Below are 26675 nucleotides of genomic sequence, written 5' to 3'. Positions count from 1 at the left end.
CAGCGAATGGAAATGGTTGATGGCTTCTCCTGTAGACATACAACGTGGAACGTAACAAGGGCATACTACAGATATTCTAATTGTCTCAAAATGTTGTGTGGCTTTCCACTGATATTAACTCCAAAGTCAAACGGCTAAACACGGTCTTGGGAAAGGTTCACACAACAACTTGTTTTCTATTTTACTGGTAGTAATGCAAGAGTGTTACGCACGCAGACGCACCTGTAAAAGAGAAAGCTAATAATATACAGTTGAGCTACTTACTGCGAATTACTCCCAAGTTCTCGCATTAAATGAGAAATAACAGTCGTAGGCTGATTCTTCAACCAAAATCTTTCAACGTCAGAAACGCCCATTTCCTCCAGTTTCTGTTTTTGTATAAATGTACATTAAATACATAAAACAAACAGGCCGTAACATACACAGCTTCAGCACTACAGTCTATGCTTTCGCTTCGTTTTAAAGATAGATCTAGAGCGTAAGGCTGAAGAAGGCGTTAAAATTCGCGTTAGTTCGCATACGGATGCAAACAGAACTAATCATATATCATTGTGTGCCTGTGGAATATCATTCAATCATATTCATATGGATAATGTCGTTTAATGTAGCAAACTACCTAGTTAGTGTAAACCAACGACCTATGTAGAAACACTGAAAGGGAGCTGCCAGCAAGATTTCAGAAGTAGGATACCCTAATCTGTTTAAACGGGAGCTAGATTGCAAGCCGATGTTACCTACCAGATGCCGAGTCGTTCTTTCCATCCTTGCTGAAAAAGAGAAATAATTATAGTTAAAGCTCGCTGTCGTACGCTGCATAAAATAACCATCTAGCGAATGTCTGATTACAATCCTATCCACGCCGGATAGTTAAACTCACTTGCCCCCTCGCGGCGCGAATCTTTCGCGGCGCGAATAGTTTTGAATATATTTGAATATTCCCATTAATGTAGTCTTCTGTGGACAGTAGTCTCTGACACATATTCGGATAATTATTCCTCAGTGTCCTGTCAGGCAATCCTTTATGATTACCATCTTGTAGCATATCTGTAGCAATGCCTGCTAAGTGACCACTAAATGGCACAAATACAAACGATTGTCTGAACAGTTGGTATTGTATAAATTAATATAGATAAAATAGACGTTTAAAACCGGTTTAAAGTGTCAACGTTTTGCACAGGAAATTCTGTGGGCGGCGGAGGCGGATAGTTAAACTCACATGCCCCCTCGCGGCGCGAATATTTTCGCGCCGCGAAAATATGTCAGAGGCTTCTGCCCCCAGAAAAGTTAATTGATTCAAGTTATGTTAATTCATTCAAAAATATTCGCGCCCGCGATGGGGCGTGTGAATATAAATATCCGGCGTGGATAGGATTGTAATCAGACAGTAATCGCTAGATGGTTATTTTATGCAGAGTACGACAGCGAGCCTTAACTATAATTATTTCTCTTTTTCAGCAAGGATGGAAAGAACGACTCGGCATCTGGTAGGTAACATCGGCTTGCAATCTAGCTCCCGTTTAAACAGATTAGGGTATCCTACTTCTGAAATCTTGCTGGCAGCTCCCTTTCGGTGTTTCTACATAGGTCGTTAGTTTACACTACCCTAGGTAGTTTGCTACATTAAACGACATTACGCTCGAGATGTACCTTTAAAACGACGCGAAAGCATAGACTGTAGTGCTGAAGCTGTGTATGTTATGGCCTGTCTGTTTTATATATTTAATGTACATTTATACAGAAACAGAAACTGGAGGAAATGGGCATTTCAGACGTTGAAAGATTTTGGTTGAAGAATCAGCCAACGACTGTTATTTCTCATTTAATGCGAGAACTTGGAGAAACTTCGAAGTAAGTAGCTGAACTGTAGCTGGGTCATTCGACGAAAACGTGCCATTTTATGTCCCTGACACAAAAACTACCTCATCAAGCTATATTAACAACAAAACATTTAAAAATTTAGTTGGTATCATTTGGTAAATAAACTGTCTTCATTTAAAAAATGTATACATTGATTTATTTCATGAATTTTAAAGACTTTTTGTATTGTATATCTTGTAAACATTGTTAAAATAGCTAAAAATGGCTTGTCCCTGGGTAAAATATTTCTATTACAACAGGCTTTTAAGGAGGTTGAAATCAAATTATCTGAAAACAAATTATACTTATGAAAAGCTTCATTTGTCAGTTAACCTATAATGCATGCATTTCATTCTTCACCTTTTTGGAATATTGAAAAAAATAACATTTTAGTGCTGTCCCTGCGTTTTGCGTCAACCCTGTTACTTTGGATAAACACCCCCCTCAGGGACAATGGACTATGCCAAAAGTGACATAATTTTCAGGAAGTGATATCCTCTGCCTTTTATGAAGATGATGCCAAGCAGACAAGTAAGTGCTCCACTCTTTTGATGGATTTTCAATGAGTTATGTTTAGTCTGACCAAAGGGGACAGTCATAGTGTGTCAATCTTGTTACCATGATATCATGTATTAAAAAGTTATTTCATGGAAAATTTAAATGTACATATAAACAAGCATATTAGCCTCTAGAATGCACACCATGTGGTGCCATTGTGTTAACCACAAGGCTAGTAATGACATATTTCATGTTTCAAAAACATATTTCTATTAACTATTAACCCTTTCCCTGCCATGTCCCAATGTTTACTGTGTGTTCAAAACCAGAATTATCTATACAATACATAATTTTAAATAATATTTATACTACAAATAGCATGTCCCTAAATGCATTTGTTATTTCATTGTGTTGCAGGCAACATCGTGAGGGGCGTTTAAGATCAAAGAAGGAGAGAAAAAGGCTGACTTGAACTTGAGGAATCTGGCTTGGCCAGATTGTTGAACTTGCAGCTCAGTTTGTTAATGGGGAGGCAGCTCTGCTGTTTTTCATCAGAAATTCCTGGGAGGTGATTTGAATTGACACTGATTGTATTTGAGAGGATGCATCAGATAGCATCATTTCATTTTGATGCAAATTATTTTAGTTTTAATTATTTCATAATTTTAATAAAATAACTTTTACATATATGTCTTCAGTGTCCTCATTCATTTCCATAATGTTCTATGCCAAATCCACTTACTACAGTCTAAAAACAGGTATGCTCCCGTCAATCCTGTTACTCTTATAATACTCTTATTTAATTAATAGAAATAAAAGTCAAATATACATAAACTCTTTTGATATGTTAAGTAAAATATAACAATACCCCCCATAAGTAGTTAGGATATGATTATAAACACAGTAGTTTGTTTTCATGATTTTTTCCTAAAAACTAAGATATAATTTTAAATACAATTTGATGTGTGTAACAGGGTTGACAAAACACACTTGTGCATGTTGATTATTTTAAGAAAATAAATAAATAAGTAAGATGGTCTGAGATGGCACCACATATTTTTCTGACGGGTAAGGGTCTACTTAATCCAAATAAATCCTTAAACGCAACAAAAACAATACTTTGGAAATCTTTTCAGAATGCAAAATGGCACGTTTTCGTAGAATTTCTGTTTTACAGGCGCGTGTCTGCGTGCGTAACACTCTTGCATTACTACCAGTAAAATAGAAAACAAGTTGTCGTGTGAACCTTTCCCAAGACCGTGTTTTTAGCCGTTTGACTTTGGAGTTAATATTTGCAGTGGAAAGCCACACACATTTTGAGACAATTAGAATATCTGCAGTATGCTCTAAAACTAGGTAAGCTTAAACGTGTGCTTTTGCAGGGATCTCCTGCTATATGCCACGGAATTCCTACGCGTTGCCTGCTACGGGATTCGCGATGAACCTCCGCGGCACGAGCTTGTTCAGAAAACCTGCGGTTTCATCAGACAGTTAAATGCCCACGTGAGTATGAATTAATCATACTGTAAAAGTGTGTTATACATTGTGCAACAATTCTGATTCTGAGTATAATTATTGTCACTGTATTTAGTAAATATTAGTTTTCAAAGTTTATTTCATCCATATTCATATATACAATACCAACTGTTCATGCAATTACATTACATTACATGGCATTTAGCAGACGCTCTTATCCAGAGCGACGTACAATGAACTGCAAATCAAACACAAGTATGAGTGCTAAGAGGACCTGAGAGGACAGTACAGTTCCAGGTCCTAGTGTAACCATACAGATAATCAGAACCCTTGAAGAGTACAATCAACTTCCAGACTAGCATACCACAGTTGGCAGCTAGAATACCCTGAATACAACAATACAACAGCCAATAAAAAACAACAATATCTATACAAATAACAATATCTATACAATCTATACATATGCCATTACAGTCTAAGGCTAATCATGGTGGTGAGTTAGGAAGGGAAAGGTGTAGCCTGAAGAGATGAGTCTTCAGTCTGTGCTTGAAGGAGGTCAGAGACTCTGCCGTTCTGACATCCACCGGGAGGTCATTCCACCACCGTGAGACCAGGACAGACAGCAGTCGTGAGCGTGAAGTGCAGGTGTGGTGAGGGGGAGGTGCCAGACGGCACAAAGTGGCAGAAAAGAGGGGTCTTGTTGGTGTATAGGTCTTCATAAGGGAATGAATATATACAGGGGCTGATCCCTTAACTGCCTGGTATGCGAGCACCAAAGTTTTAAATTTGATGCGAGCCATAACAGGCAGGTAGTGGAGGTCGCTGAGCAGGGGGGTGACAGGTGAATGTCTGGGAACATTGAATACCAGACGGGCTGCAGCATTCTGGATGAGTTGTAGGGGTCTGATGGCAGATGCTGGAAGGCCAGCCAGCAGAGAATTGCAATCGTCCAGGTGGGACAGGACCATTGCTTGAACAAGGAGCTGTGTGGAGTAGGTGGTGAGAAAGGGTTGGATTCTACGGATGTTGTACAGGACGAAGCTGCACGCCCGGGTCACCATAGCGATGTTCTCAGAGAAGGATAGCCTGTTGTCCATCACCACGCCAAGGTTTCTTGCACTAGGGGATGAGGTCACTGTGGTATCCCCTAGTGAGATGGAAAAATCGGAGAAGGGAGAGGTTAGAGCATGCAATCGTTTGTATTTGTGCCGTTTAACAGTCACTTAGCAGGCATTGCTACAGATATACAACAAGCTGGTAAGCATAAAGGATTGCCTGACTGGAGATTGAGGAATAATCATCTTGTGTTTTGTATTTTTTTTGTAGAACTGGAATCTGACCTTCACAGATTCAGGTCATCCCGTGTTGGTTGACATCCCACCAAATTCTGCTCAAGAGTCCAGGACTGGTGAAAGGAGCAGAGGGTTGTGAGGTGGCCAAAAAATTGGCAAAAACAAGGATTTCTCAATAAACAGAATACAGAGAAATCTTGTACAAATTGTGTACATTTTAGGTGATTTCTACATAAATGCTTCCAGGGGGTTCCCCCTCAAATTATTGTGCTAATTAGACAAATAAGACATGTTATTTTACATGATACTGTATACGTATCACAAAACCACATATCTGGGTATCTACTGGAATGATGTACATTTAATTTAAAAAGTATGAACTCTGGTCTTGTACAGTACTTCTCCATTACAGTCATAGTTTCAGCCTGCAGCCAATTGTCAAAATAGTACCCAGTGCCAGTGCAGTAAGGGAATCTTACTATTTTCAGGGCATACAGTTTGCTCCAGAATTATTGGAATTATTATTAATTAAAATTGAGAAAAAAGGCTGCATTTAAAAAAACAACAGGGATAATCATCTTAATTTTATGTTCAAAAATACGGGAAAACATGTTCTTTTATTTCAATTAATTGACTCTTGTGTTTCAGTGTTTTGTTTTTTTTGGTAATCAAATTTTTCTGAAAACCACAGGTGCCAAAATAATTGGTGCCCCTCACAGTTATTGTAAATAAAAACAAATAGAAATTGCCAATACAATTTTACTTAATTTTGTTAATGTTGTTAATTATATTGTATCACTGCATCACTTCCTGTTTCACTAGGGTATGAAAATTAGGTAACACAAATGCAAAATCCCTTTGTCAGCCATCATACATACCATTTTGCACTGTAAGCAAAAAGAAAAAGGCGTAAAACAGCGGAGCCAGGCAGATATAGGCATCCCCACGGCCGCCAGGCAAAAACAGGCCAGACACACACGTGCCAGACAGACACAGGCCACGCAGACACGGGGACCCCTGTAGCCGCCAGGAAGACACAGGGACACAGGGCCAGGCAAACATGGGGACCCCCGTGGGCCACCAGGCAGACACGGGCCAGGCAGACACGGGTAAGGTGTCATACCACCATCAGAGGTTTCGGGTTCTTGCACCCATTTGGCAAAAAATATATATACAGTTGGATGTTTCAGTTTGTACATTTTCAATTATATCAATTGAAGGATTATCTCCTGCTTAGTCTAATCAACTGTACGTTGCTCTGGATAAGAGCGTCTGCCAAAATGCCAATAATGTAATAAAGAACACTACTTTCTCTCATAACTGAGTCAAGCAGTCGCTGCAATTTTGCCACATTTGGTATCCGGTTTGCGGTTGTGTTATGACACAAATGTGTGCTTAGCCACTCTTATGTCGAAGATTGTTTCACCTCCTTCTCCGCATCCTAGCAATACGCCTTATTTGGCATGCCGTCCTGACGTTCACTTGCCACAATCCGTGTAGGCTATATCATTTGGCGAAACTTATACTGTATACAGTTGGTGTCCTGTCCGCGTATCGCAAAGCTCGTGATTGCCTAATTACTTTGAAGATAATAACTATTTTAAAAGCAATACATTTTGAGAATCAGTGGACATAAAAAGGTCAGTAGTCGGTGTGAAGACAAAAATAATGAATGAAACGTGTATTTCAATTAATATATCCATACATACATTCCTTTGTTTGGCTGTATTCATTTATGCATGGGTTGTGTTTAAATATTAAGAACAAACCGCATCTGAAAGACTCAAAAATCAGTAGGGCAGCACACCCCACAAGGAGTACTTATGCAGGGTCACAGAGACAGGGTTTAACTCATTGCATAGACAACCTCAGAGATGCTATTGGTAAGTATTAGTTATTATTTGGTATCACCTTACGATGTTAATTTAGAAAATGTGATTTACCATTTTTTGTGAGGAACTGCTCATGCTCCGATTTCACGGTTACCCCTCTGCATACATCTGATCACCACTTCATCTCATTCTCCCTCCCTCTTCCCCCTATCCTCCTCCCCCTCCTCCCACCCACACTTCCTCAGCCCGCCGTAACCTCCACTCCCTCTCACCCTCTTCCTTTGCCACCACTGTCACCGCCTCACTCCCCCCTCTTGAACCCTTCTCCAAACCCCCCACTGACTCTGCAACTGCCACCCTCCTTTCAGCTCTGTCCTCCACCTTTGACTCTCTCTGTCCCCCTGTCTCAAAGCCACCTCGCACATCCCCCCCTAGTCCTTGGATATCTGACACCCTCCGTACCTCCAGGGCCAGCCTCCGCGCAGCGGAGAGGAGAGGAAGTGGGGAAAATCCAGAGACCCTTCAGACCTCACGACTTACCAGTCTCTCCTGGAGGCATTCTCTTCCGCTGTCATTGCCGCCAAAGCAAAATACTCTCAAACAGAAATTCAGAACTCCGCTTCTAATCCCCAGAAACTGTTCTCTATTTTCTCCTCTCTCCTCAACGCACCGCCTCCTCCACCTCAGTCCTCCTTCGCTGCTGATGACTTTGCTGATTTTTTCGATGAGAAGGTCACAGACATCCGCAGTTCCTTTACAACCTCCGCCCACCTCTCTGTGCCCTTCCCCCCCCTCTAGGCCCATCCCTTCCTTTTCCACTTTCTCCCCCCTTACAGACTCTGATGTTTCTCAACTCCTGCTCTCCCACCGCCCTACAACCTGTGCCCTTGACCCTATCCCCTCTTCTCTTCTTCAGACTATCACACCTAACATTCTCCAATTTGTCACCTCCCTTGTCAACTCCTCCCTGTCTTCTGGCTGTTTTCCAGCATCCTCCAAGAGGGCCCACATCACACCTCTACTAAAAAAGCCTACTCTGGATCCCTCCATTATCCAGAACTACTGCCCGCTATCTCTTCTTCCTTTTCTTTCTAAAACCATAGAACGAGCCACTTCTAGTCAACTTTCTTCTTTCTTTTCCAACAACAACCTGCTAGACCCCAATCAGTCTGGCTTCAGATCGGGCCACTCGACAGAGACCGCGCTTCTCTCCGTCAGTGAATCACTCCATGCCGCACGAGCAGCCTCCCTCTCCTCTGTCCTCATTCTTCTAGATCTCTGCTGCCTTTGACACTGTGGATCACTCAATCCTCCTGTCAGCCCTGTCAGCAACGGGCATCTGTGGCACAGCCCTGGACTGGATTGAGTCCTACCTCTCTGGTCGCTCCTTCCAGGTTGCCTGGGCTGGTACGGTATCGACAACTCGGCCCCTTGCCACAGGAGTTCCCCAGGGCTCAGTCCTAGGCCCGCTTCTTTTTTCTCTTTACACTCGTTCCCTTGGCCTTAGCCATGGGCTATCCTACCACTGCTATGCGGACGATACCCAACTCTTCATCTCGTTCCCACCATGCAGGTTCTTCCTATACAACATACGGAGAATCCGCCCCTTTCTCACCCCCTACTCGACCCGGCTCCTGGTCCAAGCGATGGTTCTGTCCCGCCTGGACTACTGCAATTGGTATTGCTTGTGAGCAATTGTAGGCCATTTAAATAGGCGTGTCAGAGCGACGCTAGCGTCGCTCCGTCCCCGTTTGTGATGTTATGTTTCTCCCCATCCCAGTCTGCTCTCTCCCTCGAAGACCCCCCCTGCGACGTGGGCCTCCACGGCGTCGGAACCCCTCAAACCTCAGCTATCCCCCGCTGACCCCCTGTGAGGACTTTGCTGTCACAGGGGGACTATGGAACTGCCAGTCTGCCACTCGGAAGGCTGACTTCATCCCTGCGTATGCCTCCCTCCAGTCCCTACAATTCCTTGCCCTAACTGAGACCTGGATCACACCTGACAACACCGCCACTCCCGCTGCCCTCTCATCCTCCTTCTCCTTCTCGTACACTCCCCGGCCTTCCGGCCGTGGCGGTGGTACTGGTCTTTTAATTTCCCCCTCGTGGAAATTCTCTGTTCTCCCCCTCTCTGACCTGTCCATATCCACTTTTGAATTCCATTCTGTTGCAGTATCCTACCCTACTAACCTTTTCATTGCAGTTATCTACCGTCCTCCAGGGCCCCTGGGAAACTTCCTTGATGAGCTAGACACCCTTCTCAGCTCCTTCCCTGAGGATGGCACCCCACTGATTCTCCTTGGAGACTTCAACATCCACCTAGAAGCCTCCCAGTCTGCTGCCTTCCTACCGCTAATCCACTCCTTCGGCCTCTCCCTGCAACACTCTCCTCCGACCCACAAGGCGGGCAATGTCCTAGACCTTGTCTTTGTAAGGAACTGCTCATGCTCCAATTTCACGGTTACCCCTCTGCATACATCTGATCACCACTTCATCTCATTCTCCCTCCCTCTTCCTCCCCATCCTCCTCTCCCTCCTCCCTCCCACACTTCCTCAGCCCGCCGTAACCTCCGCTCCCTCTCACCCTCTTCCTTTGCCAGCACCGTCACCGCCTCACTCCCCCCTCTCGAATCCTTCTCCAAACTCCCCGCTGACTCTGCATCTGCCACCCTCCTTTCATCTCTCTCCTCCGCCTTTGACTCTCTCTGTCCCCCTGTCTCAAAGCCACCTCGCACATCCCCTCCCAGTCCTTGGATATCTGACACCCTCCGTACCTCCAGGGCCAGCCTCCGCGCAGCGGAGAGGAAGTGGGGGAAATCCAGAGACGCTTCCGACCTCATGACTTACCAGTCTCTCCTGGCGGCATTCTCTTCCGATGTCACTGCCGCCAAAGCAAAATACTATCAAACGCAAATTCAGAACTCTGCTTCTAACCCCCGGAAACTGTTCTCCATTTTCTCCTCTCTCCTCAACGCACCGCCTCCTCCTCCTCAGTCCTCCTTCGCTGCTGATGACTTTGCTGATTTCTTCGATGAGAAGGTCGCAGTCATCCGCAGATCCTTTACAACCGCCGCCCCCCTCACTGTGCCCTTCCCCCCCTCTAGGCCCATCCCTTCCTTTTCCACTTTCTCCCCCCTTACAGACTCTGATGTTTCTCAACTCCTGCTCTGCCACCGCCCTACAACCTGTGCCCTTGACCCTATCCCCTCTTCTCTTCTCCAAACTATCACACCTGACATTCTCCCATTTGTCACCTCCCTTGTCAACTCCTCCCTGTCTTCCGGCTGTTTTCCGGCATCCTCCAAGAGGGCCCACATCACTCCGCTGCTAAAAAAGCCTACCCTGGATCCCTCCATCATCCAGAACTACCGCCCGGTATCTCTTCTTCCTTTCCTTTCTAAAACTATAGAACGAGCCGCTTCTACTCAACTTTCTTCCTTCTTTTCTAACAACAACCTGCTAGACCCCCATCAGTCTGGCTTCAGATCGGGCCACTCGACAGAGACTGCGCTCCTCTCCGTCAGTGAGTCACTTCATGCCGCACGAGCAGCCTCCCTCTCCTCTGTCCTCATTCTTCTAGATCTCTCTGCTGCCTTCGACACTGTGGATCACTCCATCCTCCTGTCTGCCCTGTCAGCAACGGGCATCTGTGGCACAGCCCTGGACTGGATTGAGTCCTACCTCTCTGGTCGCTCCTTCCAGGTTGCCTGGGCTGGTTCGGTATCGACACCTCGGCCCCTCGCCACAGGAGTTCCCCAGGGCTCAGTCCTTGGCCCGCTTCTTTTTTCTCTCTACACTCGCTCCCTTGGCCCTGTGATCACTGCACATGGGCTATCCTACCACTGCTATGCGGACGATACCCAACTCTTCGTCTCGTTCCCGCCATCTGATACGCAGGTTTCAGCCCGTATCTCTGCTTGCCTGAGGGACATCCAGAGCTGGATGGACAACCACCATCTAAAGCTCAACCCAGGTAAAACTGAAATGATATTCATCCCTGCTAATACCTCTCCCCATCTGGATCTCTCCATTTCCCTCGGGGATACCACACTCACGCCGTCACCCAGTGCAAGGAACCTCGGCGTGGTGATGGACAGCAGACTGTCCCTTTCCGAGAACATTGCGGCGGTGACCCGGTCTTGCAGGTTCTTCCTATACAACATACGGAGAATCCGCCCCTTTCTCACCCCCTACTCGACCCAGCTCCTGGTCCAAGCGATGGTTCTGTCCCGCCTGGACTACTGCAATTCCCTCTTGGCTGGCCTCCCAGCGTCTGCCATCAGACCCCTCCAACTCATCCAGAATGCAGCAGCTCGTCTGGTCTTCAACCTTCCCAAATACTCACACGTCACCCCCCTGCTTACTTCCCTCCACTGGCTGCCTGTCATGGCTCGCATCAAATTCAAAACATTGGTGCTAGCCTTCCAAGCAGTTAAAGGGTCTTCCCCAGCTTATCTGCAAAAAATCATCAGACCCTACACCCCTGCCAGACCTCTTCGTTCAGCCTCCACAGGCCGCTTGGCACCTCCCCCTCTCAGAACCTCCACCTCACGCTCACGACTACTGTCTGTTCTGGCTCCACGGTGGTGGAACGAACTCCCCGTTGAGGTCAGAACTATAGAATCCCTCCCCACCTTCAAGCGCAAGCTGAAGACACACCTCTTCAAACAGCACCTCTCCCCATCCCTCCCTACCTCCCTGTGAACCTTAATTGTTGTCTCTGTGACTTGTGTATCAGTATTTTAGTTGGCTAGGTAAGCAGTGTTTGGATAGTTAACTTTGGTGACTTTTGCTCTGTTTGTTTGTTTGTTCAAAAAAAAAAAAAAAAAAAAAAAAAAAAATGGCCCTTGTCCTTATCTTTGTTGTACAGGTAGCAGTTGAAATTGTACTTACCTCTAGGGTCTTTCAGCGAACTTATCCCTGGTTATGGGTATGCACTTTGTTGTACGTCGCTCTGGATAAGAGCGTCTGCCAAATGCCAATAATGTAATGTAATGTAATGTAATTCCCTCTTGGCTGGCCTCCCAGCGTCTGCCATCAGACCCAATCCGAACCTCCACCTCACGCTCACGACTACTGTCTATTCTGGCTCCACAGTGGTGGAATGAACTCCCCGTTGAGGTCAGAACTGTAGAATCTCCCATCTCCAATCCCCCCACTTTCAAGTGCAAACTGAAGACGCACCACTTCAAGCAGCACCTCTCCCCGTCCCTCCCTACCTCCCTGTGAACCTTAATTGTTGTCTCTGTGACTTGCTTTGTGTATCGGTATTTTTAGTTGGCTAGGTAAGCAGTGTTTGGATAGTTAAGTTCGGTCACTTTTGCTTTGTTTGTTTATTTGTTTGTTCGGTAAAAAAATAATTCAAATAGGCCCTGGTCCTTATCTTTGTTGTACAGGTAGCAGTTGAAATTGTACTTCCCTCGAGGGTCTTTCAACGCACTTATCCCTGGTTATGGGTATGCACTGTGTTGTACGTCGCTCTGGATAAGAGCGTCTGCCAAATGCCATTAATGTAATGTAATGTAATGTACAGTCATTATTGTACTAAACAAAGAAAAAACAAAATACTACATATTATGGGCAAGTTAACAACAACAATAATATATTGATGGTAAATAAAGGAACATATACCAAAATAAGATGTCTGAATGACAGTAAGTTAGGCCTATGACAATAAACAATTGGCATTGGCGCTACTTATTGCTTTTCTAATAGCAGTGAAATAAGAGTAACAATAATAAATTTTATGTCTAAGCCTTCATGACACAGTGAATCAAACGTAGGTACAAATTGGCAATACTATTAATGACGGTGATATTTTAAACCGTAATGTGATAGCATGTTAATGTAGCTGGCTACGACTTTGAGAAACAGATATGCAAAGGCATTATCCCGTTTACCTGTAATTTTCCCACACAAAAAAACGAACAATTGGAACATTCAAAATGTATGAGCCATAATATTCATAATGTTTATTTTGTTTGTATGTTTATATTTATTGCATATCATTGTATATCTTCCTTTACTTATTGTCTAATAATTATTTGATTGGGGTCCTAATCGTTTGTGTGGGTGTGGTTTTACCTACATAGGTGGGGGGAGGGCCTTGGACAGGAAGGACAGAGGGAGAGGGGGTTAGTTGGGTCAGGATACTTTCTGTTAACCGTACGCCACGTCATGTTTTCGTTTTGTTTGTTTGAATAAATTTCATCACGTTTAATATCGTTTGACTTCGATCGTAATAAACACGATAAACTTTACTTTCGACTGGACATGAACTCAGTGGAACGAGTGAGACAGCAACGAGTCAACCTAAGCCTCTCGGCGACCTTTGTTTGATCAAAAAGTTGCTACACAAAATAACAATAATACATTGCAGTAACTGATTAAACTACAGGAAATTTTATTGAAAATATTGTGTGAATATCTCAACAACATAAATATCAGGACCCGTTAGTAGTTAAATAATTATTTAGATGGCGCCCATGGAAATGAATCGCGCCAGGCGATTTCGTATAGTTAAGGAATCCGCTCTGAAAGGACGTCGTTCATTTAGCTCGGAACAGCGCCGCGATATCAACGTGTGGCCAAGAATATATTACATCCGAAGTGTTGAGAACTAAGTTAAGGGAAGTTAAGCTTAACTATCCTCCTCGGTTCGAAACCGGGCGGAAACATGTCTTTAACCTGTTGGACTAAGATAAATAAGAGAATTATGACAAACCTTAGTAGTACCAAAATCAAGTTACGGTTTGTCACATCAATAGTAAGGAAGAGAGTACAGGTGAGCTCAGTCATCACAGTGACCTCTACAGCTGATGGCTGAAGAGTTCTCAGAATAATGAGGGAAAAATCTCCCGACACCTAGCTGACCGATCAGAAACACTCTTCAGGAGGCATGGATACGTCAGAGACTACTGTCCTCAGAAGACTACAGCAATGTCGATGGGTCACATACTACCAAGCTATCATGCAAAGAATATGTACTCATACAACCATTAAATGGCATTACAAATGGTTGTATAAAAAGCGCTGTAATTTCTACAAGGTGAACCCAAAATGTATACAATTACCCTTTAATAAAAGCTGATAATTTTCACCTTTGAACATGTTAATTCTTTGTTGACAGATAGAAAATAGTGGAGTACAGAGCCAAATGAAGAAAAATGTCTTTGACCCAAACATTATGGAGGGCGCTGCGTATGACAATTCTAACAAACGTATAACCACAACAGCAGCAACAACAGTATAAATGAATAATGATGTTTTTTGTAGCAGTATTAGCAGGGTTGATATGCACAGGGATGAAAGGAGACTGGGTACTGGGGCAGGTGGGTTTACTAGGGCAGGAGGCAAGGTGACAACTTCAATAGAGAACACGCAGAACATTAGCTTCTTGAGATATGTCGTTCTAGAGATATTGGCTCTTAACCCTCTATGGTACGAATTATGTTCCCAAGAGTCTTTATGACATAAAATAGCTCCAATACAAATCATAAAGGATTTCTGAAAAAAAAAGTCCACCACAATGGAATATGGTCAAAAAGGTAGTATTTCATAAAAATTATCAATTAATCTCCAAATTAATTCAAGTTCGAAATTAATAGACAACTGCAATCAAATATATGATGCCACTATCTATTAAAAATCCCAATGGGGAAAAACTATATCAGACGAAGCTGATCTGTGAACAACAACATCCATTTAACTGACCAAAGATGCAGAAATTTCAAAATTCAAATGTCACGCAACTCAGAAACATCACATTACTGGCTACCTAAAGGCCTGCTCTTTTAATTCCAACAATGCAAGACGTTGTAGTTTTTTTCTGAATAGCGAGGAAAAATTAATGGAAATTGTATGTCGCATCATCTTACCATTTTGAGTGTCATATCTTTGGGAACCACTGTTGTAAGTCCCAATGTGACCACAGGGTCATGTCAATGGTTAATACTACTTAGCTACGATATTGAGACATGTACACACATTGCCAACTACCAGAAATATTCCCACTATCTGTCATTTTGTTACGGACAAACTAATAATCGGGACATGAAAAACAATCATGAATCAAACTAGCTAGCACTGAAAATATCCGTTAGTAAAATAATAATGAAGACGAGACTTACCGAAACGTTGGCGTGCTGTAGTGACAATAATTTGCAGGCACGACTGAAAAGTGAAGGAAAATAAAGCTCTCGGATCCCACACGAAAGGTTATCGGTTCGAAACCAGGCGGAAACACGCACTTTTTTTGTTTGAAAGCCGCACACAAGTAAACAATCAAAGGCAACAGTCGATTGTTTGTGTCAATCAGCGCAAGAGGGCAGTATTTATCTACCAATGAGCAAATACTGCTGGTTTTGCGTGTGGTTGTCACACGCGAAAGAAAACTTCTCAAACGCTAATGGTTGTAAAGAGAAATAAAATAAAATATTTTTAAAACTCATTTTAAGGGTTACGTACGAAAAAAAATGGAACACACTTTCGGACGTAGCTCGATTAACTGCGATGTATATTGCAGACACACATGTTTTAAGTTAAGACAAAGTCGGCGAGGTAACTAATTCAAGCGAGATCACAAGGCACTCCAGTCTACCTGGCTGCCCCACCCCGCCCTACGGGGGTCGGAGGTCATCTCGCCAGGTGCTAATTTAAACCTGGAGTGGCAAACATGGCGTGTTTTCTCACTGACTGCTGCTGCAAACAGCATGACAACGCGCATAGACACGGCGCTGCACAGCCCGCCGGAGGCGAGGTTCGTAAACATTTCGTCCTTCTCTATTAGCCTGCGTTTACTTGTTGCCTACATCGTGTTTCCTCTTCCGAATTAAGCAGTCAAACAGAAGTGTACCGTCGCCAAATCAATCGGTTCGTTTGTAGCAATCAAATGGTAAATTCGATTTGTAGAAGGACTCAAGTTGGGCCTATACCTGTCGTGCTGCCGATGCATAATCGACAATGATGCGATTTGCTGAACAACTCTTTTCGCGATGAGCAGAGATTGACATGGTTTGTTTATGGACGTATGCCACTATTTCAGGGGATGGTCCATGCCACTTTGGTCAGGCCACTGTGTGCCACCAGAGGGCGCTGTGACCAGACCGGGTCCTCACTCTTACGGGCTGGAGCCATGGCTTCTCCCTGGTTGCAGTTCTGTGTATGACAGTTTGGTCAGGTAAGAAAGGAGTCCGTTTCACTGTGCCAGGGGGCTTTAGCACTGTAGCCACTTAATGCTGTGGTTTTATTTGTCGTTTTTTGGCTGAACTCTTTTTTAAGACTTTTTTTTAAGCCTCTGTACTTCGACAGTAACTCTGGAACGGAAACGCCACCCCCCTCTGACTTTAGCGGGGATGTGGACACCGGTGACATCACACAACCACCTCGCAGGTAAAGGGCATCGACATTCAGTGATGCATGTACTATATATATATATCTTGCATGCAAACCATTAAACCACATACACGGCAGAACCCAGGGGGCACAGTGTGCGTGCGTGCGCGCTTTAATACACACCTTGTGAATGTAGCTGTGCTGGAAGCTGCATACTAGCACACTACTCGCATTGCATTTCAGGCTGATTTTCATTGACACATAGTACAAGTAGTGTGCTAAGTATGTCAGTTTCACATGTTGCCTCTAGGTTACACCCGGGTGTGGTGTAACAGGAAAGGTGCCTCTGGACGACTTTGACGACTGCTTGACGCCCGGTTATGACGACTGCTTGACGCCCGGTTATGACGACTGCTTGACGCCCGGTTATGGCGTCTGTTAGCCCGTCTGGGCAGCGCCTCTCCGTCCGGCCGCGCCCTCACCGTCCCGTTTCTGCAGATCTTCCATCCTGGAGCGATGCATCCTGAGAATGTCCACTGCCAGCGTTGCCGTGGGAACGGAGGACACCCTCTGCGCTCACGCTCGGGACATGGAGGCGCTCGAGAGGTCAGAGACCTGGTTGCCTGGGCAACAAACTGTCACCTGAGCGACCGACCGTCACCCGCTCGGGACACGTTCCCGTCTGTCCGGTTTCCCCGTCTCATTCTGTGGTGGAGTTTCGGGGCGCATGCGTTTAGAGCTTCTGATGCCTGGGTCTTGTCCGAAGGTCTGCAGGGGGGAATGTGTGTTCTGGGCGAAACGGGAGTATATTTTATTCCCCGTGTGCCGAAACACTGGTGTAGACGGTGTTTACTTGGCCTGGGAACGGTCTTAGCCAGGTCTGGAAGTGTTGTTCGGCAGGCCTTGCACCAAAGAACCTATTAATTGGGTAAAGGCAGTTTGGATTAGTGTGGTCTGTTAGTGTGTGGTCTGTTAGTGTCTGTGAGGCTAAACCTGACTTTCTCTGGAGGGCTCAGTCACAGATGCACCATGGGCCCCGCTCTCTGGACCCGTCCCGGTGCGAGACCAACGAGGCGGTACTGAAGCGCCGGCAGAAACAGATCCAGTACGGCAAGGGCACCTGCGGATACCAGAACTACCTGCAGCAGGTCCCAAAGTAGGCAGCGTGCGTGCGTGCGTGTGCGTGTGCGTGTGTGTGCGCACTTAACATTGGAATGTCAAAACTAATTTGTTCTGTGGTCAAAACTATTTGGCTCAGTTGTGCATACCGTTGTGTAAATATGTATGTAAATACCCACAAATTAAAGCTGTGACTGTATACTTCGAAATCATATTCATTGTTTATAAATCCAGTGTGCTGGCGCACAGGGCCAGAAGGAAAAAAAAACTGTTGTCTTTAGCTGTGTTTTTTGCTTGTGTTTTTTGCTTGTGTATTAGGATGATACCTTTGCTATTTTTTATTTTTTTGGCTAGGTAAGCAGTTTATTTTTGCGTCTTGCGGTATGACTATTTAAGAAAAAAAAAAAAAAAAGATTTAAATCCGATGATCAAATAAGCCCTGGTCCTTATCTTTGTTGTTCAGGTAGCAGTTGAAATTGTACTTCCCTCTAGGGTCTTTCAGCGCACTTATCCCTGGTTATGGGTATACACTTTGCACTTTGTTGTACGTCGCTCTGGATAAGAGCGTCTGCCAAATTCCATTAATGTTATGTAAAAAATGTAATGTGTCACTATACAAATACTCATGGACTACAGTGTATATGCAGGAGGCTGCAGTAGATTCTATGACAGAAACTGACCTTTTCTCTTGGGGAAAGTTTGTGTGAGTCACAGCTTCTAACGGTTGGTCCCGCCCACAACCAGTCCTCTTTGAGATACTTGTGTACAAGTGTTCTGATTGGTGGACACAGAACCGTTTGGGACTGTGTGATTGGTGCCGAGGTAACGCAGCGTTTAGCGGCTTTGTCCATGTCCGTTTTAATTGTATCACCGTTATACGTAATATACCTGTGTATATATACTTGTTTTTAACCGACACCTGAGTGAATTGTTTTTTTTTTTTGGTTGATGCACAGATGTCATACTTTTTGTTTGCTAATGTGTCATTTACGTTGCTGCCTTTTATAATTGCCTGTTACATTTTATTGAGCCAGTGCTTTTATCCAGTGTGGCATACAAAACGGTGCAGAGTAAGGTCGTCGGACAAACAACCAAGCAGGTCAGATGACATGATTGGTTGTAAGGCCATGAACATAAGTCCAGTACACACGGTAGATGGGCCAAGACTGTAACTACTATCTCCAACTTCAGGAGCGACAGTACAGAGACTAATACAAATTGAAAAGATAAATTTAACCTGAAAGTTTTCTGAACGTCTGACCGCAGACGCCTGCGGCACCCAGGGCTCCACCCCCGCACCCCGAACAAGTACCGCAAATACAGCCGGCGCTCCTGGGACCGGCAGGTGCGTGTGTGGAGGAGGGCCCTGCATGCCTGGGACCCCCCCTCCGGCTCCCCCCACGATGCCTCCAGCCTGTCGCAGGCCAGCGTGGAGTCGGTCGACCCGGCGGAACACCTGTGAGTACCGGTCCCTGTCCGCCGTGTACACGGATGGATGGATTACGGCATTTATATACAGTGGTGAGGGGGGGAAACTCGCCTCAAACCAGCCACCCACCTGGGATGCAACGGCAGCCATTTTGTGCCAGAACACTCGCCACGCGATCGGCTGAGGTGGGAGAGGGAGCAAACTAATTGAATCGGGGGATGATTAGGTGGCAGGTTGAGAGAGCTAGGGTTGGGGAATTTAGCCAGTACGCCGGGGAACCCCCCCCGCTCTTTGTGAAGAGTGCCATGGGATCTTTAATGACCACAGTGAGTCAGGACCTCGGTTTAACGTCTCATCTGAAAGACGCCGTCTCCTACAGCGCAGTGTCCTCTTTACGTGGCGGGGAATAACTGGTTTCCTTCGTGTCCTGGAACCCTGAATCTCCTCCACAGCACCTGCGGCGATTGTACAACAGTGCCCACTGAACCAGAAAACGCATGCGTGTTGCAGAGGGTTTTTGTGAAAGTTGAAAGATGATTGGCTGCTGCTGAGAGAGATCTGGAGCCAAATCTTAACTGGCGTATGTTGCTCTGCAATTATTATTATTATTTTTTTTATTTTATTTTATTTTTTCTGGGAGTGAATGTCGTTTTCTCAGGTTTCCTATTTTACCAGCTTAATTGGGACAGAAGCTCAGAGGAATAAGTGGGGCCTTTAAAGCCACCTTCTTCTCAGCTCCGTGTGGTTTTCACACCAGCGAGACTCTATCTGCGTCACAGTTGCGTCCCTTCGCAGACTCCCCGATGCACAGGACTGGTTTGGCAGCCGTTTTATCACAACTCCTCTAACCGCTCTGCCTGTGCCTGGTCTGGCTTGGCACCTCCGTTTATTTAAACTTGGCCAACTTGCCTACAATGAGAGTTATAGAGTTAATTTAGGGAGAATTGGTTCTCATGAAGAAGGCGCATATTTTGTCTTGATTTCTGTTACTTATCTTGGTGAACCTATGTGCCTTGTAATTGGTCAGTTCACATATTCCCTTGGTGACAGCCTCCAAAATGTGAAAGCCAGTCCAATCTTTAGGTTGCTTGCACTTGTCTAGCTATTGTGACATTTATTCAAACCTACAATTTTCTTTTTTTTTTGGTTATTCCAAGTATGCCAACATTTGAGTGGGCAAATGTTTAAATGTTTGATAATCGTGAATGCACAGTGGTATACAGTCGTACCCGTATATAGAGAGATCCCTGCTTTCACATTAAATTCATGATCATAACTGAATGACTGCGTTTTAGTGTCGGCGCTCAGAAGGTGTCCGCAGTCTCCTCGTGATTCGCGGTGTTAACGGCCCGGTGTGTAAACTCGTTTCAGACCAGAGTTGCTGCAGCGGATGAACACAGATCTGTGTGAGCGAGAGGGAGCGGGGGGGAGCCGGCTGGACCCCAGCGTCCCACAGGGGCCCTCCACAGCCCTCCCTGCCCTGGTGTCACCACTTACCTCCTCACTCTGCCCACAGGTGTGTGTGTATGTGTGTATGTGTGTATGTGTGTATGTGTGTATGTGTGTATGTGTGTATGTGTGTATGTGTGTATGTGTGTATGTGTGTGTGTATGTGTGTGTGTATGTGTGTGTGTGTGTGTGTGTGTGTGTGTGTGTGTGTCTCTCTGGTGTGAGGGTCCTCACTCTGCGTGCGTGCGTGCGCGTGTGTGTGTCTGGTGTGAGGGTCCTCTCTGCCCACAGGTGTGTGTGTGTGGTGTACATGTTCTCACTCTGTGTGGTGTACGGGTAAAGGGGAGGGGGTGTTTGCTGAAGGTGTTCTTGCGCAGGTGAGTTTCTGTTTCGCTGTGAATGAACAACCGAAAGGACGTGGGCCACCTGTGGGTTTTTCTGTAAATGTTTAATCACAGTCCACGAAATGTGAAAGTGATGGTAGATGGTACATATATGGTGGAAATATTTGCACAAAAGCAGTAAACTGTTTAACAGTGCCATCAGAAAATATTTCTTATTTCTTTTTTTCTCTCTCCTGTATTTATAATTTATCATAGTCCTGGTAAGCATGGATGTCTTGTTAGCTGGGCTGGTCCAGCTCCTACTTCCTGGGTGGATGTGCTTCTGTTCCCTCCAGACTTCAATGGGTCAAATTTCGTAATTGTTTTTCATTCAAATACTGTTCTGTGCTTGATTAATCTTGCCTGGTGCAACTGAGCCAACCAAGAGGATGGGGGTGTGTATTGTGAGAATATTTCATAAGTTTCAATACACCCGACAAGCTCAGTAAGGCATAGAGAATGATTACAGTCCAGAACAATGATGTATTTGACGCAGGTCGGGTTCCTTCTCATTGTAGGTCTCTCTGTGTAAGAGCATCTCCTAAATGACTGTAGTGCTGTGTGGATTTTTGTGCGCCGTCCGCTCTGTGGCTACCTGCGTGGTCGAGCTTTTCCCATTGTGCAGTTGTACACCCAGAGCCGACACTCACAGAGATGTGTCTGTGTGTCTGTGTGTCTGTGTGTCTGTGTGTCTGTGTGTCTGTGTGTCTGTGTGTCTGTGTGTCTGTGTGTCTGTGTGTGACTGTCCCCCCCATCTCTCCCCAGGTGGGAGCGCCTGGACTCCCAGCGCCTGCCTCTCGCCCTGACCTGGCGTACTCCTTCAACACCCTGCTGTCTGCGGAGGAGAACGTGCTTGGCTGGCTCCGGTTCCTCCTGGAGACCGACCACGCCCAACATCTGCAGCCGGACGGCTTCGTCCACGGCCGAGGCTTCCAGGGAGACCAGAGAGATTAATCTCCCACCGCGCTGGAGCGGAGTAGTCATAATTTCCTTTGACAGAGGGACCTGTACTGACCATGAAATCATCCTTGTTTTTGTTTTCCCCCCCCCCCCCTTTCCCCCTAAAACGTGGCACTGCAAAACAGTTCTGGTTCTGCACGCGCGCACGCGCACACACTTGCAGCCTTGCACACAATTTTTAGTTTTTACACTTTTCACATTGCTCTGTCTTTGTGTTTTGAAATTAATTGCAAATTTGCACACTTCACCCCCCTCTGAAACACTGCTGCCTGCGTGCTGGGATTTCTCACTCCAGCATGTAGTTTCTCATTTTCATGTTCCGTTCTGGACCTGCCCAGTGCATTATGGGATTGGAGTATTTCCGTGGAGTGCCGTGCCAGTCGGTCTGGTTCTGTTTCACAATATCAATTATGCATTCTTTTCACCGAATTCTTCCCATCTCACCAAACACCCTTTTTTAGGAACTGAATTCTTAGTGAAAATGGGCTAAAATTACACCTTGTTTTGTGTTTGTTTTAGTTGATTTTATTTTTGCTTGTTTGTCATTTTGTACTTTAGTACTAATGCAAAGTGAATAAAAAGTTCAATATACAGCACAATATATTTCAGTATTAATTTCAGGTTTGAACAGCGCTGTCAGTTTCGGTTAAATTATAGGTTTCAATTTAAAATAAAAAATGGTGTTTTCTCTCGGCATCAGTTTATATGAGAAGTGTATATTGCCCGAATGTAATGTAACGTATGCGAAGCCAAAACGCTGATTGCAGTAATGCGAATGTCCAGAGGGTGGCGGCAGATTCGTAACCCCACTCCCAACGGTTGACCGAAATGGCATGCCCTGCTAAATCTGTAAAGTTGGTTTATTCGTTGTAAAGGTGTTTGTTCTTAACAACGCAGGCGATGCGTCTCTGTGTTCTGATGGTTCATTAAAGACACCCCTTAACTTTCCAGTTAACCCTGAATGCATCTTTCCATTTTGTGGGTCCCCGCCTACGACTGTAATGTAAATTGGATCTTTTTTTTTTAAATGTAGCTAATCGTTAAACGATTCAGCGCTACTATGCTGTAATATAACGTCAACTCAAAAACTAGTAAATTGCTTTTTATCTGATTTCATTTCGGCCCACGTATAAGCGAAACTGAATCTCAGCGAACTGCAATAACCAAGACATTTTTTTGAAAGGCAAAATTGGTCTAATTACAAGAGCCCGCACGAATTCATTGCATTCTTCACGGTGCAAGTCCCAATTTGATCGTTTGTAGACTTTAATGTGTATGCTGGTTTACAAATCCTGAAAATAGCACACAGCCCAAATTGATCAGCCAAGAAGTTTCCTCCCGTCTTATGTTTTTGGTTTCCTATGTAACTTGTCAGGGGTGTCCGAATGTATTCTTGAGCTATTACAGCGATTAAGGTTTTGTCTAAATATCGAAACAACCATATTGCTTATTACTTTTAATTGCGTAGTAATATGCAGTATATTATATTTATAGACTATTTCACGTTGTAGTTATTATTTGTGGAAAAATTGGAACTGATGATTTTGCCGCACCTACCGATTTGGTGTCTCCCGAAGACTATTTATTCTTAGTACAAGGCCAGCGGGCGCTCCGTGCTGCTCTTGGTTGCTAAGGAGACACTCTGGGGCAGGTAATACACATACAGCCGATAACCAATGTTAGCCAGCTATCTAGATGAGAATAAATCGGTGTGGCTTTACACAACCACATACATTCATTTTCAGTGTATCACCAATGGTAACATCAGTGAATGTTAAGCTACGTGTGTTTGGCCTCTTGCAAAGTGGCTATCTAACGTTAGCCTAATGCTCGGGAATACAGCTATTGTGTATATTTGTGATGGCATTTGACGTTACGTTAGCTACAAAATGACCGGATGGCTTGCAAAAATGTCAGTATAAATAACCTACTTTCTTGCACAACCATCGTTTTGCGAATTGCGAATGTTACCAAAGCTTACCAGTGGCGGAGGAAGAACTTCTTTTTTATATCTTCAAAATGGGACAGTACCGATTGTATTGTTTTTCTTGTCCCGTTATAGCCATATACCAAACTATAATAAAGGTTGTCCTAGAGAAGGTGTCATTTAAGTTATTTCCCTTGCTAGCCTGATGGCTAACCGGTCAACTTAACTGCCAGTCAGTAAGATTGCTAGCTTGCCCGTGTTAGGACGCTTTCTTTTATTCAGTAATCTATTTATTTAGCTATACACTGGATACTAGTAGATACTCAATGTTAATAATATCTGCGGGATATTGGGTCCTGCTAAAAAAATAGTAAATTGACTCGTTAGGCCTTTGCAATAATTTGCTTCCCTAGCTTGCTAGCCATCCAACTTGCTGGCCATTTCAATTTCAATATAATTCCTTCCTCTGAAGCCCATTAACTAGCGAGGAAGCAAAGCTGCCTAACTTGCCGTAACGTAATATAGCCAGGCAGTACTGCTATCTTAATTAATGTAGTGACATCGCATACAGTGTATTAATTTGGCCATATACGTATAGCTATGGAATTATGGTGTATAATTAAGCATTATTTTACAAAGCCAGGTAACGTTAGACTAACTTTACCGTACTCGGCTCCCCAAACCTCGTTACTAAGGTAACCAGCAATAGATCAGTTTTAAATGAAATCGATTCCGCTGTGGATCTGGGTATTTTGGATAGCTCCCTAATCGGGCCACGCTGCACTGTTCAGAAACAGCGGTTGGTCACGTTTCGTGGGAATATTTACCCAAGCCACCAAAGCTAGAACGAGAAAACAATAGTGACTTCGTTAGGAAATGCCAGCAGTTCCCATCAATGAAACCCAACAAAGAAATCACTTTGGCCTCCTTGGATAAACCAAAACTTTCACCTTTACGCGTAAAGGAATGCACGTGGAGTGTGCAAAATGGGAATGTTAAAGGTCGCGAGCTTGCACAAACCGCAATTAATGACGCCTTATCTAGTTTCGCTTCTGGCTTGAGCCAGACTTTCCAGTTTAAGAAAACTGGCCAGCTCAAAGATTTTCAAACATGAAGTTTCTTGGGAGCCATAATATTGAGTTGTATCGGCTTTGTCCGCTTTCTCAGAGCAGCGGGAACAGCTCAAAGTTGCCCTGTGGCAGTTCTACAATGGTTCTGCGTTCTGGACTGTTGGATCATCCTTTTTTATGGAAGTGGATACAACCCCTCCCAGACCTGGCCTACCTACCCTGTGTAATGGACTTGTTCATGTTCATGGCCTTACAATCAATTATATATGAATTGTACCTTATCCCACGGGTTCTATGACTTTGACATGTACCGTTTTGTACATTGCGTTGGATAAAAGCGTCTGCTAAATGAAATGTAATGTAATGCATTGCACGTTCACCGTGGCCTTGTGAGCGTGCCATCTTGTATTCTTTCTTCTACGGCAGATCAACAATGTCTGGGGATGCTATTCTCCTCTGCTTAAAGAAAGAAAGAAAAAAAAAGCCATTGAGTGATGGGTTGGAAAACGTTTTTATGTATTGACATTTTTTTTCGCTTTTATTAAGTCCACTTAATTTGTTTGTGCGTTTGTGTTGCCGTTGAGTGCGCTTTTCCCCGTTTGCGGTGGCTCTTTGTTGCCGGCTCCGTGCCTTAGCGGGGTGCGCGGCTTTGTGCTTCCGTCTTTGCGGCTTTGCGCTTCGGTCTTGTGAGCTGCGCACTCCGGTGCGGGCACCTGTCCCCATTCACCCGTGAAAGGAGGAGAAACAGCTGCTGCGCTCTCAGTGAGAGAGAGAAAGAGAGAAAGACTGGGCAGAGCTAGAGAGTGGTATGCAAGCGCTTTTGTGAACTTGCCACCCAACGCATTGTTCCTGGCCTGTGGGAACGTCCCCACAGTGTCACCCGGAACCGGGCCTCTGCTTAAGTCCCCGAGCAAACAGCCAAAACTAGAAAAACCGTTTCGTCTTTGCCCATCCCAACCTGTATCCAGTAAGGGGATCTGTGCCTGTCACTGGAGCTCTTTTGTTGTCTGTGATTAGTGTGCCTTTGGTTCGGCATTTCACCTCCACGCAGAGCTGGCACAGGTACGGGAGTGAGGAGTCTGAGAACTCTTCTTCTGTTGTACCTTCGTCTGGGTGCTTTCCTTTTGCCAGACTTGTATGGGTCTGTGGGGGTGGGGCCTTCGACACCCAGCCCTCCCACATTCCCTGGAGGACCGTGTACTTCATTGGTGTCAAACCCCAGTCCTGGAGGGCCGCAGTGTCTGCAGGTCTAACTCCAGTCCTGGAGGGCCACAGTGTCTGCAGGTCTAACTCCAGTCCTGGAGGGCCGCAGTGTCTGCAGGTCTAACTCCAGTCCTGGAGGGGCCGCAGTGTCTGCAGGTTTAACTCCAGTCCTGGAGGGGGCGCTGTGGCTGCGGGTTTAACTCCGGTCCTGGAGTTACATGTGGTTACATCTGGTAATATCTCAACCGGTTGCACGCTTAAGAAAAAGCAAGTTGCTACTTTGCTGTCGTAGTTTCAGTCACATTCCAATAGCCATCACTCAAGTTTCATACCAGCCTGCCTGCACGCAACATCATCCTTGTAGTTTCAATAGAGCAACTTGTTAGCAACTTCCTTTTTTAAAGCACATCACAACTTTTCAACAATTCAGTCCAAGAACAAAATGTGAATATCTTGTTGGCCACAGGCCGTGTTTTAGAAATCAAAACAAAAGCCCGTACCTCAAAAACGCTAACTCACTTCCGTGGCACTGTATTTAATGTCTCTCAGGTCTCTGGGATGTTGAGAACTTTGAAAGTAATGTCACAATATTTATACTGTTATTGACACTCACCTTCCTCCCCTCCTCTTCTCCTCTCTCTCCCCCTCTCTCCCCTCTCCCTCCCCCTCTCCTCTCCCCCTCTCCCTCTCTCTCCCTCTCTCTCCCCTCTCCCTCCCTGTCTCCCTCTCTCTCTCCCCCTCTCCCCCTCTCTCTTCCCCCCCGCTCTCACTCTCTCTCTCTCACTCTCTCCCCCCCCCCCCCCCCCCCTCTCTCTCTCAGGTCAGGTGATGATGTCGTTGTCTTGGT

The 26675-nt window shown here is 45.0% G+C and overlaps 1 protein-coding gene across 1 annotated transcript; it reads left to right on the top strand.

The window, feature by feature from the left end:
* Positions 1 to 15559: 15559 nt before the first annotated feature.
* On the top strand, positions 15560 to 22614 carry slbp2 (stem-loop binding protein 2). The gene is made up of 8 exons (XM_061236551.1): positions 15560 to 15713; positions 15999 to 16133; positions 16265 to 16345; positions 16787 to 16894; positions 17298 to 17444; positions 18674 to 18865; positions 20208 to 20352; positions 21434 to 22614. The coding sequence occupies exons 1-8, from the start codon at positions 15667 to 15669 to the stop codon at positions 21620 to 21622; spliced, it is 1044 nt and encodes a 347-aa protein (XP_061092535.1). The 5' UTR covers positions 15560 to 15666; the 3' UTR covers positions 21623 to 22614.
* The last annotated feature ends 4061 nt before the right edge of the window (positions 22615 to 26675 follow it).

Source organism: Conger conger, chromosome 3 (assembly GCF_963514075.1).
Source record: "Conger conger chromosome 3, fConCon1.1, whole genome shotgun sequence".
Lineage (NCBI taxonomy): Eukaryota > Metazoa > Chordata > Actinopteri > Anguilliformes > Congridae > Conger > Conger conger.
This window is presented reverse-complemented; position numbering and strand designations above follow the sequence as displayed.

What these genes read in the sequence shown, in the direction of transcription:
- slbp2 (XM_061236551.1), top strand. Translation starts at nt 15,667, where the DNA reads ATGACAACGCGCATAGACACGGCGCTGCACAGCCCGCCGGAGGCGAG. An exon ending in ATCACACAACCACCTCGCAG is followed by an intron (nt 16,346 to 16,786) that starts GTAAAGGGCATC and finishes CCGTTTCTGCAG; the next exon opens with ATCTTCCATCCTGGAGCGAT. An exon ending in CCTCCTCACTCTGCCCACAG is followed by an intron (nt 20,353 to 21,433) that starts GTGTGTGTGTAT and finishes ATCTCTCCCCAG; the next exon opens with GTGGGAGCGCCTGGACTCCC.